At 35.9% G+C, this 18835-nt stretch overlaps 1 protein-coding gene across 5 annotated transcripts; it reads right to left on the bottom strand.

Annotated features, from left to right (window-relative positions):
• Nucleotides 1–7675: 7675 nt before the first annotated feature.
• Nucleotides 7676–17956, bottom strand: PCFS4 (PCF11P-similar protein 4). 5 transcript variants are annotated; one of them, XM_088121715.1, is made up of 8 exons: nucleotides 17322–17954; nucleotides 17077–17178; nucleotides 16701–16955; nucleotides 10733–11521; nucleotides 9536–10169; nucleotides 9273–9451; nucleotides 8633–9184; nucleotides 7676–7970 (listed from the first exon to the last, which is right to left on the bottom strand). In XM_088121715.1, exons 1-8 carry the CDS (start codon nucleotides 17682–17684, stop codon nucleotides 7812–7814), a joined length of 3033 nt encoding a protein of 1010 aa, XP_087977841.1. In that variant the 5' UTR covers nucleotides 17685–17954; the 3' UTR covers nucleotides 7676–7811. The 5 variants fall into 5 exon arrangements, with proteins under 5 accessions (XP_087977841.1, XP_087977839.1, XP_087977840.1 ...); XM_088121713.1 differs by having other exon boundaries at nucleotides 9273–10169; XM_088121714.1 differs by having other exon boundaries at nucleotides 9273–10169; nucleotides 10733–11506; nucleotides 17322–17953.
• Nucleotides 17957–18835: the final 879 nt, after the last annotated feature.

Raw genomic sequence — 18835 nt, 5'->3', positions numbered from 1 at the left:
TATCTTTAAATGGGTGTCGTTAGCATCCTGGAGGGTAGTAGTCTACATATTAAGGTGACTTCGTGAAAACCATTGTCGACATCGTTTTATGTTGGGTTGCTGCCTAACAAGTTTCTATGGGTGGCTGTGGTTTGAAACCGATATTAGTGTGTGGAAAACCTCAGGGGCTAGTAGCCGGTCCACGTGTCTTCTTGATGTAAAACTTTTTGAGTCAAAACGGAATTGTGCATATTCCTTGGTTTTGTAAAAAGTTTTGTGTTTTAGAGAAAAAGAGGATTTAGGATCATTTTTATTTCAAAACAAAGGATGGTTTATGGTTTATTGGCTTGAGATTAAAGTTAGGATGTTTAACTTGTGGAGTCCTTCCTAAGACGTGTATGATTCATTTACTTAGAATCTTTGCATTGTCGCTCATTCATCTTTCTAGCATGTTGATTGTTTTAGATTTGTTGTTGTTGTTTTTGCTTAAGGACAAGCAAATGCCTAAGTTTCAAGGTATGTTAGGATTGACTTTTTATTGCATAAATATGTGTCAGTAGGCCAGTTTTACCATGATTTTGAACCATTTCCCATCATTATTTGTCAAAAATGATTGCATATTCTTAAAGTAGGACATACATAGAACATTTCTGGATAAATTTCAATATATGGTACTTTAGGAAAAAAAGGAGAAAAAAATGGTCAAAGTTCGAAGAAAATAACAGTTTTCTGGTTTTGCAGGAAATTGCGCCCGGCGTAATTTTGAAGATTTTTTGCCAACTTTGCCAAAACGTGTGTTTTGATTAATGAAGGGCAAGGAAGACATTTCCTATGTATTTGAATCAAGCTACAAGTGTGAGTCCAAGTCAAATAGAGGTGGTTAGGTGAATCTGAACTCATTTCCACCTAAAATGGTGGGAAGTTCAACCAACTCAAGAGCCTATATAAGAAAGTCATTCCTCCAGCAGCAAATCATCCCTTCCAAGCTCGTTTTCAGCTTCATTTCATTCTACCTTCGTTGTAGAACTCGTTCTTATGCTTTAGATTTAAGTTTTAGTTGTTATTTCCTTGTATTTTGTTACTTTTGGTTACAGTATTGCTTTTAATTCAAGTTCTACCTTTTCTTTTGCATTTATTATGCTCTTCTTAAGTTCTTTAGTGAGTTTACACTCCCTTCACACTCGAGAGAGAAGAGAGTCAAGCTAGAACTCGTTGTATGGCTCATTTATTTGTTTTAATTCAATGAAAAATATTTCCTTTATGTTTTCATGCATCTTCTTTCCTTTAATAATGTTCTAAATTAGTTATCAACCGCTTTGTGGAATGTCTTAGTCAAAATGATTTGATTTTCAACACACTCGGGATTTGCCAGAATTGCGCCTAACACTATTTTTGGGTTGGTTTCAAAAAACTTCTCTTTACGTCTTTTTTCCATGTGACCAGTGGGAACTTGATTTATACACTATAGCCCAACCGTGATAAAATAATAGGAAACCAATATGGGATGTGACTTAAACATAAGCGCATAAAACATGGTCCTAGACATAGGCCCTCTGCCCCATGAGGCATATGAGTTGATAAATATTCCCTATAATTGTAATCACACATAGACATATGATTGTAATTTACCCTAGCCTCTGCAGCAACCAAAAGCGGTAGTGAAAGAGTAGAACTCAGTTTTCCAAGAAATGCTAGAATTGCGCCTGGTGCATTTTCCTAACAGTGTGTATTTCCATGTTTTACATCAAAACTAAGGTAGGAAACAAAGAAGTTGAGTTTTATTAAATTGCTTGATATTCAAAACCTCAAACAACAACATTTCATCATTATTTTCTTCATAAAACACAATTGCATATTTGAATCATTCACTTCTTAAAAACTATTTTGAAAGCAACAAGTTCCTAAGGATTCGACCTTGGATTACTCCCAAGTATTACTTGTGACCGTGTGCGTTCGCACGAGTCTATAGTCTTTTTAAAGGTAGAGAAAGTCCTAACAGGCACGTGTCCTCTCATAAGTGGTCGTACGAGCTAACGTCATATCACTGCGACAGCTGCGTTACCTGGTCCCCGCATCCCGATTCGAAAAATATCCACCACAACACGCACCTCGCCCAATGCGCTCTGCTTTACTTTAATGCTTTCGGGCTCAGCCAACTCCTGGCCGAGCAGCCCAGCCTCGAAAAAGGACTAACTATTGGGGGTAAACCGAGCAGGACACGTGTCCGCCACAAAGAGGCACGGGGCAACAGGCGGTTACACGTCATACACTGCGATGGGAGGGGAAACGCACATCCACTCCCACGGTACAGGGAGCATGCCGATCCCGCGACCTGCCCAAAGTAGGTGGCAGGCTCCAGACCTGCGGGTCAGGCACCACCCACCAACTGTTGGAAACCTGCACTCCTGTCAGGCATCATACAACTCGACGCGTCCCTACCACCTCAACCTTGGTCCTTCCCGGTCGGCCATCCGAGCCTATAAAAGGGAAGGACTCTCACCTTCACCAAGTAAGTGAAAAACATGTCACTAATACTTAAGGTGTCTTTTTCTGTTCCCTATTCTGATCACTAACTTGAGCGTCTGAGTATATTAGGCGGGATACTGCACTGATGTCGAGTTTTCCGGTTGCAGGATCATTTGCTTTTTGGCGAATCTTCCCGTCCGAGTGACACGTGGACTGCTCCAAAATTTGCTGGCAACAATAACATTACTCAACCATGAATATTAAATACTTATTGTCTCCAATTGTCATTGAAATTTTAGAAAAGATTGCAGTGGATTTTTTATTTTTATTTTAGCATTTTATTCTTAGACACGTGGAATTTCATTAGATGATGTAATGAAAACTATAGTTATATATATATATATACACACACACACACATAGATATATATTAGGGTTTCTCTCCCCACCCCCCCCCCTTCGTCTCCGTCTTCCCCTCCCCTTCTCTCACCTCTCTTCCCCGTTGTCTCCCATCTCCATCTCCATCTCCATCTCCCCTCCTTTTACCTCCCTCTCAATCTCGTCTCTCTCACAATCTCACCATTCTTACCTCTCCCACGATTTCATGACCTTCACCAATTTTTGCCTCAACATTCGTTTTTAGCTATTGTTTGTCACTGTCCGTCACTGTTCATCGTTGTCCGCTGCCCTTTGCTGCAATTCCAGCCCAACCTTGTTCTCAAAAGAAGAAAAAAAAAGTTTTCATCGGGTATGCATTTTGGTCAACCCAAATTTTCGGGTTGCTCTTAAAAATTTCCCTAACCCGACCCAACCCAGCTCAACCCATGAATACCCCTAGAAGTAAGGGAAAAAATTGGAGTTTTTGGTGAGAGGTAAGAAAGAGATTTTTGGAGGGGATGCACTCCGTAAAAAAAATTAACATTCTTGTAGAGAAGGCGAGCGGCATTCATGTAGAGAAGGTGAGCAGAGAGATTTTTATACTCCACATAAATTTATAGAGACTAAGACTCCCTGTGTTTATTTTTGGGGGTCGTTTAGGGAATCCAAGATTCCTATTAGACGAGCATCTTGATTCCCTCATTTATTTTGCGGGAATGTAGGATACCAGGGAATCTTGAAATGCTCGAGTATCCTAGGATGCTCATACGGGAGGCATCTTATGAGTTTTGGATGCCATTTTAAAACATGGGTTTCCAACATTCCCGTATTGACAGCATCCAATCTTTACATTTTTTCCCTTCATTTTTTTCCTCTATATATTTTCTTTCATCAATTTTATTTTCTTTCATCAATTTTCTTTATCTTATAGGAAAAAAATATATAGGATGTGAGAGAGTTTGATACGAGAACAAAATGGGGAAAAGTAACTTGGAAAGAAAGGAAAGTTACTTGGTGGGAGAGAGAGAGATAATTGGGAGAGAGTGATAATGATATGTAGAATGGGGAGAGTGGGTGAGAGAAAGTGGTGGAAGATAAAATAGGAGGAGAAATTAAAGGATGATATTCTTTTTGAAAAAATTAATTCCCTCTTCTAAATTCTCATTTCTAAATTCTTAATTTTATATTTCAAATTTCAAATTTATTATTATTTTTCAGTTTTTATTATCTTTATATTTTTTTTGTATTTATCGATAACAAATAACAAATATTAAATAAAATTAAAAAATACTCGGACAAAATACGGTCTATGTATGTAGTTTCTACTCTTATAGTATCATTAAGACATTAATACTTTAAAAAACTTTCATAAAAATTGAATTTTCTTTTTTAATTAAATCATAAAAATTGACTTTTTATTTGATGCAGTTTCTATTCTCATAGCATCGTTAAGACGTTAATTAAATGATGGTGTGACATAGTTGTTGGACAAAAGACTATATATATATTTTTTAATTTAAAAATATTATGAAACTAACACAATCCTTGTGTTAAAAATAAAAAAATAATAATAATAAATAAATACATGATGAAGTGGTTGAGAAAATTAGTTTATTATCTATTAATCTCTAAGGGTCGTTTGATAACCATTTCGTTTTTCATTTTTTGTTTTTAGTTTTTAGTTTTTTAAAAACAGGGTCGTTTGATAACTAATTCAATTTTCTCTATTTTGTTTTTCAAAAACCATTTTGAAATTCTATGTAAATTACTTTTCAAAATCAAGTTTCTATTTTTCAAAAATTTGCTAACTTCTTTTTTGTTTCTCATTTTTATCTCTAAAAAAATTTATTTCTTATTCTAAAGTTTTTTTATTTCTAAATTTCTCTCTACAAATTTTATTTTTCTCTCTCTAAAATTTTCATATTTTGAATATTTATTATTATTGGGCTCTCTCCACATTTTTCAATTTTTAATTTTTTTTTCTAATTTCATTTTTCTCTCTAAAAATTTAATATTTTCCTAACTTTTTTTTCTAAATTTCGTTATTTATAACTTTTATTTCTCTTCGTAATCTATTTTTTCCTCTGAAAATTATATCTTATTTTCTTACGCTGTAACTTTTATTTCTCTTTGTATTTATTTATTTGCTCTAAAAATTATATTTTGAATCTTATTTTTATCTTTAAATTTGTTTCCACTGTAATTTTTCTCTTTCTTTATAATTTCTTTTTTTCTCTTTAATATATCTTTTCCTCTGGACTTTACTTTTTTTCTCTAAAATTTTTTTCTTTTTGCCTTTTACTTTTCTTTCACTATTTTTTTTCTAAATCTTTTTATTTATCTCTCTAAGATTTATCTTCCAAAAGTTTATTTTCATGTCTCTACATTAGGAATGAAAAAATTTCCGCAGGGTCGGGTCCCAAAAATAGGAAATGCATGTCCTGACCCCATCCCCGTCCCCAATTCCATTTTTTATATAATTAATATATATTTCTTACACTTTTTTTATACTTAAATTATAAAAATAATTAAAAACGATTATAAAACTGACAATTTTTCTCAAGAACATTTCTCGAACCGAAGAACGAGGTGGAGACGGCGATTAAAAATTTTCATGAGCACGAGAATGGGGGAGAGCATCCTCACTCGCACCCACACCATTGTCATATCTACTCTACATAAAATTTTCTTTCTCTAATATGTATTTTCAATTTTCTAACTTTTTAAAAGCAAAAAACTAAAAGTGGTTACCAAATATGTTTTGGTTTTCTGCTGTGTAAAAACAAAAAAAAATACAAAAACAAAAAGTTAACAAACGCATATGGTTTTTGTTTTTTAAAAACAGAAAACCAAAAAACCAAGAAAAACCAAAAATCAAAAACAAAAATGGTTTTCAAAAGGGCCCTAGATTATATTTTAAATGTCATTTCTCTCACAATTAGCACAATTAGCACCATTAATGATGATGTATTGGACATATATGTTAACTAATTTTTTACAACAGACCACCAAAATAAGCAAAATGAAATAAATTTTAATTAAAAAGAAGCTGTATTACGAGCAAGTGCTGGGCGCCAAGGTACCGTTTTTACTAGGGCAAAAATTTTCCGGTTCGATTTGATTTTCGGGCGGGAGACAAAACCGAAATCGGTTGAGCAGGGACGAAAAAGGTTTTACTGATTTTATAACAAGTCTATAACTGTTACTCATCGATGCAACTTTTTTAACTCTGTCCCACTCTCTTTCTCGTTCCTTCTGTTTTCTTGTGGACGTGCATTTGATTATATTCAAGATAAAATTGAAAGATTAAACACATTCTCCTCGTACACTCTTACCTTTTTAACTTTGTTATTGTATTAATTATATTAGAATTTACTTCTGGTGGATGTTTCACATGAGAGACCAAATGTATCTATAAATTACCGAATCTGAACAAAAAGTTGTGGCTGCTAGCTTTCGCTTGGATTTCAAGAAGCACTCTGCAACTCTGTGTAAAGGACATCTTGGGGTCTACATGGATCTTTCAGCTATCCTTTGTAAGATGATGAAGGCCAAATTCTAGTCCCTCACACCATTGGCATTGGTTCTGTAATTATTAATTCAATTCACCACTCTACTTAAATTAGATTGGATTAGTATTCTTGTTCTGATATTATATTAAATTGTGCAGACTAGGAGTAGGGCCTGAGATGAACTTTCTGAAGGAGACGGGACGGCAAGGGATGTGGAGGTGGTTGAGGCCTACAAACGGGTGATCGGATTAGAAGGCATATTCCCTTCGTTGGAGGCCACGACTGTGAAGTGGTTGTCAATTGCATGCAACGGCCACGGAGATAAAGATGATTGTCTTCGACTTGAACAACTCCAACAATCCTAATTTTATTTTATTACCAACATCGTTCGTCAACCTGAGTATAGATATAATCTTTATCGTTCATCAACTTGAGTATAGATCAACTGGTTAAAACACCTATATCCAACCAAGTGTGAGTTCGAATCCTCACTCCCACATGTTGTATTAAAAAGAATGTCATTTAGCCCGGTCATCAAATTCTCAATAGCATCAACAATGGGAAACTGAGGATGAAACCTATTGGAACTAAAATTGAACCTTTTACAAACAAGTGTTTGAATAAGGTAAAGGTAAATTTGGATTTTTTTTTTATTTTATTTAGAGAATCTTAAACATTAGAAAGGAAGGAAATACTGACCACTATTTCGAAATTGAACAATCTCAACTATTACCATAATCATCCTCGAGCTGCAGAAATATGGATTAATCACATTTCTTATTCATTTCACCTAGTTTCTTCAAACCCTAACCTCATTCAAATACTAAACAAAAAAAAAAGTAATAATGTAAAAAATTTACCAACCAAATTTTGAACAAAATTAAGTTTTATTAATGTACAAACTATTCATTAAGTAATTCTGTCAAAATCTACAAATTTCAACTACAAAAAAGAATAATAATAATAATAATAAACCTCTTTGATGTCAACAATATTATTTTTGCTATTTTTTAAAAACTGACAAATATTGCTATTTTTTTAAGAACCGACAAATTTTTTTATCGGTGATCAACACAGAAATAAATATGAACGGATTAGCACAGTACCATGGTGTAAAACTAGTGTTGAATTTATGAAGATCCCGCTGTGTGAAACTCGCACAAAACAAAGAAAGAATAAATGCCGATACCAATATATTCCCAAAATGAACATTACTGTCAAACTAATCAATTGAACTAATATCAAGATTCTATAAAGATAGAAACCCAAATTAGGATTACCTTTCATGTCCAAATTTTTTATCAGAGTAAAAAGAAAAAAAAAATCAATGACAACAAAACAGAAGTCACAACTGAATCCACATGGTCATTAATCAAAACCAAGTCCTTCAAATAATTGCTAATTAACCAATCTAACATGAAAAACAGTTCAACAAATTATATGGTTCATGAACAGTCAGTACAAACTCAGCCCAACTTCATAACAATTTGAACCCCACCCTCCATGGAGGAAAAAAAAGCTTAAAAAAACAAAAACAAGGACAACCCATCCCATGAAACCTGGCTTCCGGATGAATGCAACAAACTTCGAGCAAGATCTGGTAGCCGCAACTACAGCTCCGTTCAACTTCAACCCCCTGCAGATGTCAAGTCAAACAGCATACAGATGTAATAGGAAGCTACAACTCCCATTCAAATTATTGATCTATATGAACAATCACAGGTTAATGATCATGATCCTTGAATCCATTCTTTCTAAAAGCATTTCTTTCAAACCTACAATTACTAACCCTTGTTAGATAAGGATTCCGTTCTAAAGCTTTCAGGAAATTTCAAAACAAAGAAGATGAGGGTTTGCTTTTAGATTGCAATATACTGCACATGAAAATTTCCATTTTAGAATATACAATGATTCAAGCATAAGCCGAGTAATTCTAGCTACGCTACTGTGAGAACAAGTGATCATGGAAAAAAAAAACTTGTATATGCTACAGCGAGAGTATAGTAATCCATCTAGGCTAGCTCCGCAATCGTTTTCTTCGATTACCCTCTTCACTAACTCCCTGCAGTAAAAAATTAACAATTTGTGTTAAAAAAGAACATTAAGTCTTGCAGCTAACAAAGAACCTAGTACATAAACATGCGACCAAAAATCATTATAGATTTCTGTATCTTTTCATAACCATCTCATAGTTACATTATAACAATGCAAGATCGCAATTTTTCTCTCTTCTATGAGACGACATGCAGATAATCGTATTGGTCTAGGGGAGAGAAACAGAAAAGATAATTAACATACCCCTTGATCATCTTGGTCAAACTTTTCAGAGGAAACCACATTAGATTCAGACCTACATTTGGCATGCACTATGGGCCCTAATTGAGATCTATCCATGCCGGCTGTTTGTCCATCAGGTGCATTCATGTAGACGGCACCCCTATACATCCATTCCTCTGTTTCATCACTGTAAAAATCATCAAAAGGTTCTCCACATAATGCACATGCATTCTGATCCTCATCAGCAGGAACAGCCAGTTCTTCATCGTCCTTTTCCTCTACAATAACCTCAGCAGGCAAAAATCCCGGAACTGCCCCATTTCCTAAAGCCTCTGCACCGCTAAACCACATGCTTTTACTTACATACCACTTACAAGAAGTCTTTTGCTTCCTACTTTTTGACATACGATTCTTAGTGACATGCCAATCCATATGATTACTATGTTCTTCCTGGGACTTGAATCGAAGGCCACAGGTCATGCATTGTCTTGGGAGATCACCATATAGGGCAGCTATTACAGATTCATGTCGCACCTTGAGAACATCTGGATTGAACTCTAACCCAATAGAATCCTAAGCATTCGACTCTCTTAGTAAATAAAATATAACAGTAAACAATTAAATGCCAAAACTAAAGCTATTAAGTGGGGGATTACTGTACCTGTACAGAAGGTTGATTGTTCAAAGAGATTAAACCCTGGGCCATGAGAGAACTTATCAGACCAGAAAATGCAGTTCCAGGTTGCTGACCAGGAATAAGGCATCCTGCATTTTGAGAGACAGGCATCGTTTGAACAGAAGTAGGATGAGGCCCGGGAGGTAGAGGTGGCAGTGTACCCCCTAGTACATGCAAAGGATTACTGAGACTGTTATGAACTGGTAAGTTCCATTGTCCAATAGGGGCAGAACTTGACAAACACTCACTATTAGCAGGACGATGTCCCTGCGAACTGTATCCTTGACTCAAGGATGGTGCCATTAAATGTGGTAATGCTGGAGGTACTACTGATGCACTGAAATTATCCTGCATATCCTGAGATGGAAGAAATTGTGGTTTTAAATGGATGGCCTGCAATTGGTTTCCCTTAGTCAAAGGAATACACCCAGTGTGGTGATTTCCAACTTGTGGCAACTTAGTTGTTAGACTTGGCTCCTTGTTCCTCAAATTATTCATCTGCTGCTCAGGCAAAAAAGGTGACCTATTTGCACGATGGATGAAAGAATTGCTACCACTTAAAGAATCAAACTGACTCGCATTGTGTCTCGGTACTGGAAACATTGGAGGCCTAGACGGTGGGCAAGAGTTAGGAACGTTCACGGGATGCCTTGGGCCCATAGATTGTACAGCTGATTGTGACTCCATGCTAGAGTCAGGACCAGAAGGACCCAATCTTGAAACAATGGTTGGGGGCCTATGTAAAGCATCATTGGTCGGAAGTTTATCAACAAAAGGAGACACTTTCTCACCAGATGAAGCTATGCCTCTCCTAGACAAAGGCATCTGAAAATTCGTTCCTATGCCTTTAGCATTCATGGGGTTCTGCATATTCCAAATATCCTGATGATAGAAGAAACTCATATTATAATTAACTTTTGGAATGCATGGTTCCTAGTCCTACTACATAGTCCTCAACAGAATTGTACATATATTTATTGGGAAAAAGATTACCAAATGCATGCTCTCAAAAACTTAACACATATAATATGGACCTTCTTCTCAAAAGTTTTGATAGAACCTAAATGTTTTGATAGAACAAGTGAAAATGTTGAGAGATTAAAAACATGATATATAAGAATTGCTTTGATCGAAAGCTATAATAGTCCAAAATTAAACAATAGAAAATTTTCAAACTAATGTAAAGCTTGATCACGGACTTAAAAAAACATAACAAGAATTAAGATGCTTTTACAAATTACAATAACACTAGATAAATTCCAAGCAAATAATTCAATAAACAAAAAACACTTGATCACAAACTTAAAGAACATAACATGAACAAAGATGCTTTTAAAATTACAATAACACTAGATAAATTCCAAGCAAAGAATGCCATAAACAAAAAAATAATGATGGCAATGATGATGATGAGATAAGAAAGCAAACAAGTTGAGGAATCATACAGATGCTGATGGGACCACATCTTCAGTAACAATGGAGGAATCAAGAGAAGTTGGTAGCTGAACCTGACTAGACCAACTGCTTCTCATTCCAGGCTCTACAGACGTAGCATTTGATTTATCAAATCCTAATCTTGGCCTAAATCTTGAAGGTGGGACAGGTGGTTTCAAAATATCATTACTTCTGCCTCTGTCAGCTAATGTGGGGCTCATATCTTCCCAATCAAACTCTTCTTCTTCGGTGTTCTGCCAAGTCACTGGAGTCACCTTGTTGTCTATACCATTAATAGAAAAATGTTCAACCTGTGGCGGATTGTCATTTAAATAACCTTTTCCTTTATCGCTCCCGTATGCTTCAATTAAAGCTCTTGGTCCCTCAAGTGCATGTCCATTTCTAATATTATACGAATAAGTACTTTCAAGTCCATTCAAATGATCGTCAGGATACTGTTTTCTTCTCCATTTATTTGTATCTTCACTTCTATCAATCATTCTAGAAGCTTCATAATCATAGACATTCTGTGATGGTGAGGCTCTAACTGCTTCAAGTTCGTCACCAACAGATTGTAGAGACCTGTTGTGTCCAATTCTTGAAGACAAAGAAGATTTTTCTAGCTTCATATTTGCTTTATTCGTTCCAACAGCAAAAGAATCATGACCCATGCTTCCGATTGAACTAAATGCTTGAGTCCCATCATAGTCATACTCTTCATATCCAGGAGCAAGTTTTTTATCATGAACTTTTAGAGCTGAAGTCCCTCTTGCATCTTGAATATGCTGTAGAGCTAAAAGCTAGTTACATATTTGGATGTTATTTCTTTTCCATGTATGCTAGATATTCAACATAAAACAGAAAACAAACAGTCCTGCTTGCATTGAATTAAATTCAGGGAATCATGTTGGGGATGTGTGTGTTGTGCGTGTATTAGTGTATTCTATACACATTAAAATACATATAAATGAAGCGAGACTAATGTAAAAAATATGTAAACATAATTGACACTACAGAAACAGAATCACCAAAAAAATTGTGAGGAACATAGTTCTATCTTCCTTCCTTTTTTTCTGGAATGAACCAAATGCTATATGGTAAACAAATATACAAAAAGAGTCAAATGAAAATAAGCCAAGGAATTATAAAAATACTCTCTTATTAGCTATAATAATTAAAATAGGAAAAATACAAGATAATTCAGAAAAAAAAAAAAGCCCAATTAGAAACCACAAGGAAAATAGAACCTTATAACTCTTCTTTAGGAATTTCTTTGCCAGAAGCAAAAGTACCCCAAGGCCATGAAACCTCCTCTTTCTTTTTTAAAGGGAAATCTGGCAGCATCCAATAAATATCCTAGGTTCTATTTGGCCAAGGAGAGAAAAGACTAAAATACGGGAACGCAATTCAAGGAAAGTCAAAGACCAAGAGAAAACACAGTCCAAAAATAAATGCTAAGCACTTTCCTCTATTTTCTGGCACAGAAAATGCCAGAAAAAGCCAACAGAGTCATGAGACAACAATTTCAATGTCGTCTCTATAAAACGTCATTTGTATTTATCCCTTGGAGAATAACTGACCAAATTAGATCTTACCCTTCTTGGAAACTTCACACTTCATATTTACATACGATGTGACAATCTTGAGAAATAATATTCTTCCCTGCTGTAAAAAGTCCAAATAAGGAACTCATATAAAATAATTCCAAGTTATTGAGCTTCCACAATCTTCGATCTTAAGATGGTATACCAAGTTTTGCTGAAACTAAAGAGGGGGCCCACTCCTCAACTTCTCTTTCCCTTAATGTCAATGGTTTCCGAAGGGAAACGCTCCAAGAATTAAAGATATCATTTGAAAACTCTTTTATGAAATTATCATACCAACCATCTTCCTACAAACCTCACAGAAGCTGAATCTCCCAGCTCGAAAGAAAAATGTTGTTTGAAAATATGGACAACTTAGCAATGTGATTCCTTGGACAGTTGAGTAGGGAGAAGTACCCTGTAAAATGACCAGAAAAGTCTATTCAATACATGACTCCCCCCCCCCCCACTTTTCCTATTTTTCTTCTTTTTGGATCTGAATCTACTGCTTCCTAATTTCGACACTTCTTCTTAGTTCTTCCTTTCACCCTTATACTTTTCATTCTTCTTTCTTCGACTCTTCATTCTTCTTCTATCCTAATGTTTTTCCCTCTTAATTTCGACGATCGACGGAGGCAAATAGTTGCCGGCAAAGACAATGAAGGCGAACAAAAACAAAGAAAAAGAAGCTGTCAAGGAGATTTAGGGTTAGGGTTAGAACGACGACTAGGGTTAGGGTTAGGATTAGAGAGTCAGCAAGGGCTAGGGTTAGGGTTGGCGAGCTGAGGCGACGGTGAACTAGGGTTAGGTCTGGGCGACGGCGGCTAGGGTTAGGGTTTGGAGTTTTTATGTTTTATTATTATTTTTTTTTATTTGGAGAACTTATGCTGAAATAACCCTTCCTTAAACAAGCTTAGTTCTTCTAAAGAGAATATCCAAAGTTCCCTATTGGAGGCCGATTTCTCGGATGGCGATGAAGATTCACTTATTAGCATTAGTAGTTATGATTCTTGTGATAGAAAAGTCATTGTTGAGGACTCAATTGCTAGCGGTTTTGATATTTTCTTTGAAGATGGTCTTGCTCCTCTATTCAATGAGGCTGAAGATAAAGAAACTTCTTGTTTACCGTTTGAAGATGACTCTTTGCAAGAGTTATTCAATGAATGTTCGGTCCCCAAAGATTTGTCAGATTTTTTCAACCAAGTGGGCATTACTCTTGTTCCAATAGATAGAGCTAACTTCTTTTTCCGAGACGACACGTTGTTCTTAGCTATATTTCTCATCTATTTTTGAGTTTTTGGTTTGCTGTTCTTTTGTTAGGTTTTGTGTTGCTGGAGTTGTATTTAGTTCTGGTTGGTTTGGTGTTTTCTGTCTGGTTTTTTGGTTTGTTTCTGGTTTTTTCTTTTAGGAGCTATTGTTCTGGCTTTTTTGGTTTAGTTGGTAGTTGATTTTTATTTTTCTCCTTTTGGAGGTTGTACCCTGGAACACTTTGTATCCTTTCATCTATCAATGAAAAGTTGTTTCTTGTTCAAAAAAATAACCCTTCCATTGAGCAGAGTCCAAGTAAACCTTCCATTTGATAATAACACCTCCATAACTTCTAATTCATATATTATCTATCATGTTTTCTCGTTAAGTGGTTCTGCGGCAAGTGCGATCGATTGTCCCTCTTCGAGATCTTTCGTTTGCGCAATCTTCATTTCGTTCAATAAAAAATTGCAGTGAAAGTCAGCCAGAAACTTGAAAAATCCATAAGGACTTTTTGATGGGCAGATGTAGCAAACGGGTCCTTGAAGCATCTTGTCAGACGGAACATCACTTCTTTATTCCGAGACGGAGGCTTTGGGATAGGTAATCAAGCACTTTTAGCTAAATGGAATTGCATTTTAGCTCAGCCTCTTTTGCATTATGGCGACAGGTTGTGGCAGGTATCTATGGTACAGATCATTTTGATTGGAATGCATTAGAAAAGAGGTATGGTTCTAATTTAAGTCCTTGGAACAACATAAACAAGGAGTGGCACTTGGTGGAAAAATTCTCTTTTTTCAAATTAGGGAATGGAAGCCGTATTCTCTTTTGGCAGCATAAGTGGTTGGGAAATTCTTTGATAAAAATCAGATTTTCTCTTTTATGTAGAGTATCCTCTTCTCCATCCATGTCAGTTTATGATGCATGGGATCAAAATACTTCCTCTTGGAGATTGTAAACTAGAAGATTGTTGAAGGACGAAGAAATAGTTGAACTTTTGGACCTTCTTTCCGGCCTCAGTTCGATTGTTTTAAAAGAAGAAGATGACCGTAGAAGGTGGGTTTAGACTCTTCTGGAGTGTTTTCGGTCAACTCTTTAAAAAAGCCTAACCATTTCTCCTCCTTGTTACCAAGAAACTATTGATTCTTCTCAATGGTAAGGTTAACACAGTGGAAGTTCTTCAGAAAAAGCTTCCAGAAATGACACTTGTGCCATCCGTATGTGTCTTTTGTGAAGCTTGGAGTGAAAATTAGATTGCATGTTTTTTCTCTTTGCCCATTTTCTGTCAGTTGCTAGATATCTTTTCTGCGGCTCTTCAGTTTGTCTTGAGTTTGAGATTCAGAAGTTTCCAAGATTGTATCCCAGTTGTTGTCCGGGTTGTGTGTTTGCCTTAAAAATCAAGTCTACTTTGGGTTAATGAGTGAAAGCTTTTGTTTGAGAGAAGCAAAAGGATGTTCGAAGGAAAAAAGAAGCCAGCACTTGAAATTTTCAATATTTCTAAATTCAAAGCCTCAATGGTGTGCTCTTTCTTATTTATTCTCATAGTATGATATGTAATAATTAGGAGGCATTTATAACTCCGGACCGTGTCCTAAAAACTATTTATCATATACAAGAAGATTTTTTTATAAGATAAGAACACAATAACAAGAAGATTTGAAAACAAAAATTATGCCAAAGTTGACATACCACCCATGGAACTAGGAGTCGGAGGTCCACTTCATCAACAGCTTTGAAAATCTTTCAATAATACTTAATAGGTCAAAGGTAGATGATTTAGGATTCAACCAAGGGATAAACCCAATTAAGAAAGATATTAAGAACCAAACCTGCAATGCCAAATCCTAGCAGAAGCTACTTCTTCACAGAAAAGGTATTAATATTAATACCATAACCCATCAACAAGAATTTTGCTAATTTCGACCAGGCTTACATAATCTCTAGAAAATAATTTCACTAGTGACATTTTCCTCCCTCCCGTTACAACCATATATTCTATGAAAAACATCCAAATTATTATCCCTTTCAGCTAGGATTTAATATGCATCTACTCCTCCATAGTAGCCATTTAAAAGCAATGTGTCAAGGAGCTGCAGTCTAAAAGACCTTGTACTGAGGGCTTGATCTTCTAATAACCCACCTACCTCCCCGAAGAGTCTAAAATATTGAAAATCACAGTTGTTTTAGATTAAAACGCACCCAAAAACTTTCTTATTCCAACTCTTGATCTTAGATTTGACCTTTTTCAGCTTTAATAAAATCACGTGACCAAGTCTACCATACATACACAAATAGCATCCATCCACCTTTTCTCTGGAGAGTTAAATAAATTTGAAAAGAATGCCACATGTTCTCAAACCTCAAAATAATAAAAGCTGACAATTCACAATTCAACATCTTTTTGGATAAACAATCAATCAATTCACATTAACCTTCAGAAATGTATGGGACTCTATCTCATGAAAAGTTGTGGGAAGTAACTCTACCCAATCTTCTAAGTTACCACACCAGCATTGTGAAATTGTTCAACTGTTCCTTAGAAGCTAAAAACCTATTAGTTTAGAAAGAACCATCAAATTCCTCATGTTAGGCAAGGTAAAACAAGCAGATTAGACACTAGCTTGCTTGATCGTCTCATGTTCCTAGAAACGGGAGAACTCGGAAAATGTTCATGTATCCACTATTTTGAGCAAATGCTAGCAAAAATGTTCAAGTTCTCTCCGAAAAAGAGAGAAATCCTAATTATCCTTTACTCCTTGTTTGCACAACTTAAGATAGGTTTCACTTATTAGATGGTTGGGATGGACTAATCCAACACTTAAGGTTCTACATTAGACAAATTTGTAACCTGAACATTAAGATTGAGATTAACATAACTTTTTTTCACTCAACCCAACCCACTAACACCCTCCAGGCCTCCCGAAAAAAGATTTATTTATTTTCTAAAATTCATAACTAATAGGACCAATACATTTTTGATGTTTTAGTATCTGGTGTCTTCTGGTCAATAGGTTTTCATTCACTGGAGTTAATTGAATTCAGTAGTCTAATGTAAAAATAAAAAATAAATAAATAAAATAAAATAATAAAAATCAGATGAAGATAACCAAATACTGTATTCTAAGTAGACAGAGAGATAGATGCTCACTTTATCCACCACGGAGTGTTCCAGTTGACGCAAGTATTTTGGATTAACATGAATACCATGAGTTGGCCGAGGAGATTCAGAGGACCTTGAGGATGTCAAACCTGAGGACTCTTGTGTTGTTAGCTGAGAAAGTTGTAATTGAGCTTCAATATTCCGAAGGATAGATGGTGGAAACACAGTTGACCATGTCCCAAAGAGGTGACGCAATGCATTGTGCAGATTAGGATGAACTTGCCTGTAAGCCTCGCAAAACACCTTAGTACCAAAAAAAGAAGAACAACGAATTGATGAGAACCTCATAAAATCTAAAATAGTGTCAGTATGATTACTGAAAACATAAGAAACAATAGTACAACAAAAGACAAAATTTCCATACCTGAGGTAAACGAGACGAGAAATAACTAATGTATTCGTGCCCAACATTCTTAACAATACTATCCAATAGATATAATGAAGGAAGTTTTTGGTCAACCGGAACCTGCACGAGAGTTTGAAATGATGAACAAGAACAGTCCATTTCAATATTGGAATCATACTTCCTGCGTAGACTACCTGAAATTAAAACGTTCTAAAAGGTCTTCTGAACTCAAATTAGAGAAAAACATAACGAATAGAACTAACCTCGAGAATACGCTCACAAATTAAGTCGGCAATGCCCTTCCCATGTTCTCTCTGCTCGTCAGCAAGAACAGTGAGATCCGTGATGATGGGCTTTGAATTAAAGGTGAGCTCCGACAACATGAGCTCGTACAACTGCACAATATCCTCAGTTGAAGGAGGGGTCGCAGCATCGTGGGCAGAAACCCTGAATTCGTCATCCCGCTGCTTTAGCAGAGCTCTGAAACGGTGAGCAATTGAAGGGGGAGGCTTTTGTGGCAACTCATTGGGCATAGCCCTGCCGCTGGTGGTGGGGAGTGCGCGGTCGGATGGATATGGTGAAGTTCTAGGGTTTCCTCGTGAAATTACGAGCTTTTCCGATTCCATGAAAGGGTGAAATGTGTAATATTTATCTCATTTGTAATCTTCTGAAAGTCCTCTCGGATTACCTCAAGTAAAAGGGGTCGCTCGCTGCTGAACAAGGAACGCCGACGCGGGTCGCGCCACCGTTCGTGTGCTACTGGAGGAGCGCCGGCTGCCGGAGGGAGTGGCTGAGGGGGACGGCTTGAACCACGAACAAAAGGAGGGGGAGAAGAAGAAGATCGAGGCTAGGGTTTTCTTTTCCTTCTTTTTATTTTTATTTTTTTCTCTTTTCTTTTTCCACGAAATGCCCTGTTTTTCTTTTTCTTTAAAGAAATATCTTTGGGTTTAATTTCTAACATTTCTCTTTTTCCAACAAAAATCCATGAGATAGCAAAAAATGAGAAAATATCTAAACTAAAGATTTTCCAAATAAACTCTTAAAATGATTTGGAAAAATATTTATGGAATAAATTACTTAATTTGAATCCTAATTTATCTACTATCGAACTCCAAACTTAATTTCTAAAACATGACTTCACGACTCAAAGATTCAATTCTGTTAGTCTGATTAACTAATGGGTCCAATTAGACTAAAAACTTTTTCAATGAATCTAAGCAGATATAAATTAAAACTATAGTCACCACAAAAACAAAAAGGAAAATATTTAGGTAATAAACCACGGCTAAAATTAAACTAACTTGAGAAGCGCGGGGCGTTAAATTTACAACCAGTTTTAAGCCTTTGAGAATAATTCTTTATGAACAATTATAAACTCTTTGAAAAAAACCAAGTAGGATTTAAAATAAAATAGGTCTAAACATTCAAAATATCCCATTATAAAAATTTAAAATGAAAATTCTTAAATATACAATAGTTTGAATCTGATACAAATGTGAGTTCTTACACTAATCCTTGTTATGAGAAGACAAAACTAGACCCAATATGCAAGCTACATCACAGGTTCTTGGTCCAAAGCATGATCAGATCCATGACATGACCAGGTTCAAGGCATGATTAGGGCTAAAGCATGACCAAATCCAGGGCATGACCAGGCCCAATACATGACCAGCGCTAAGGCAAGACCAGATCCAAGGTAAAATCAGATCCAAGGCATGACCAATACATGACCAGCTCCAAGGCATGAGAAGATCCAGGGCATGACTAGATCTAAGAC

Source organism: Momordica charantia (assembly GCF_013281855.1).
Source record: "Momordica charantia cultivar OHB3-1 chromosome 3 unlocalized genomic scaffold, Mcharantia_2.0 BLBB01000003.1, whole genome shotgun sequence".
NCBI classification, from domain to species: Eukaryota; Viridiplantae; Streptophyta; class Magnoliopsida; order Cucurbitales; family Cucurbitaceae; genus Momordica; species Momordica charantia.
Note: the sequence above shows the minus strand (reverse complement) of the source record. Positions and strands in the feature narration are given on the sequence as shown.

Coding starts and splice junctions, on each gene's coding strand:
- PCFS4 (XM_088121713.1), bottom strand. CDS start 17,684: ATGGAATCGGAAAAGCTCGTAATTTCACGAGGAAACCCTAGAACTTCA. Junction 17,179..17,321: donor TTTGTGAGCGTATTCTCGAG/GTTAGTTCTATT, acceptor ACTCTCGTGCAG/GTTCCGGTTGACCAAAAACT. Junction 10,170..10,732: donor ATGTGGTCCCATCAGCATCT/GTATGATTCCTC, acceptor TTCTATCATCAG/GATATTTGGAATATGCAGAA.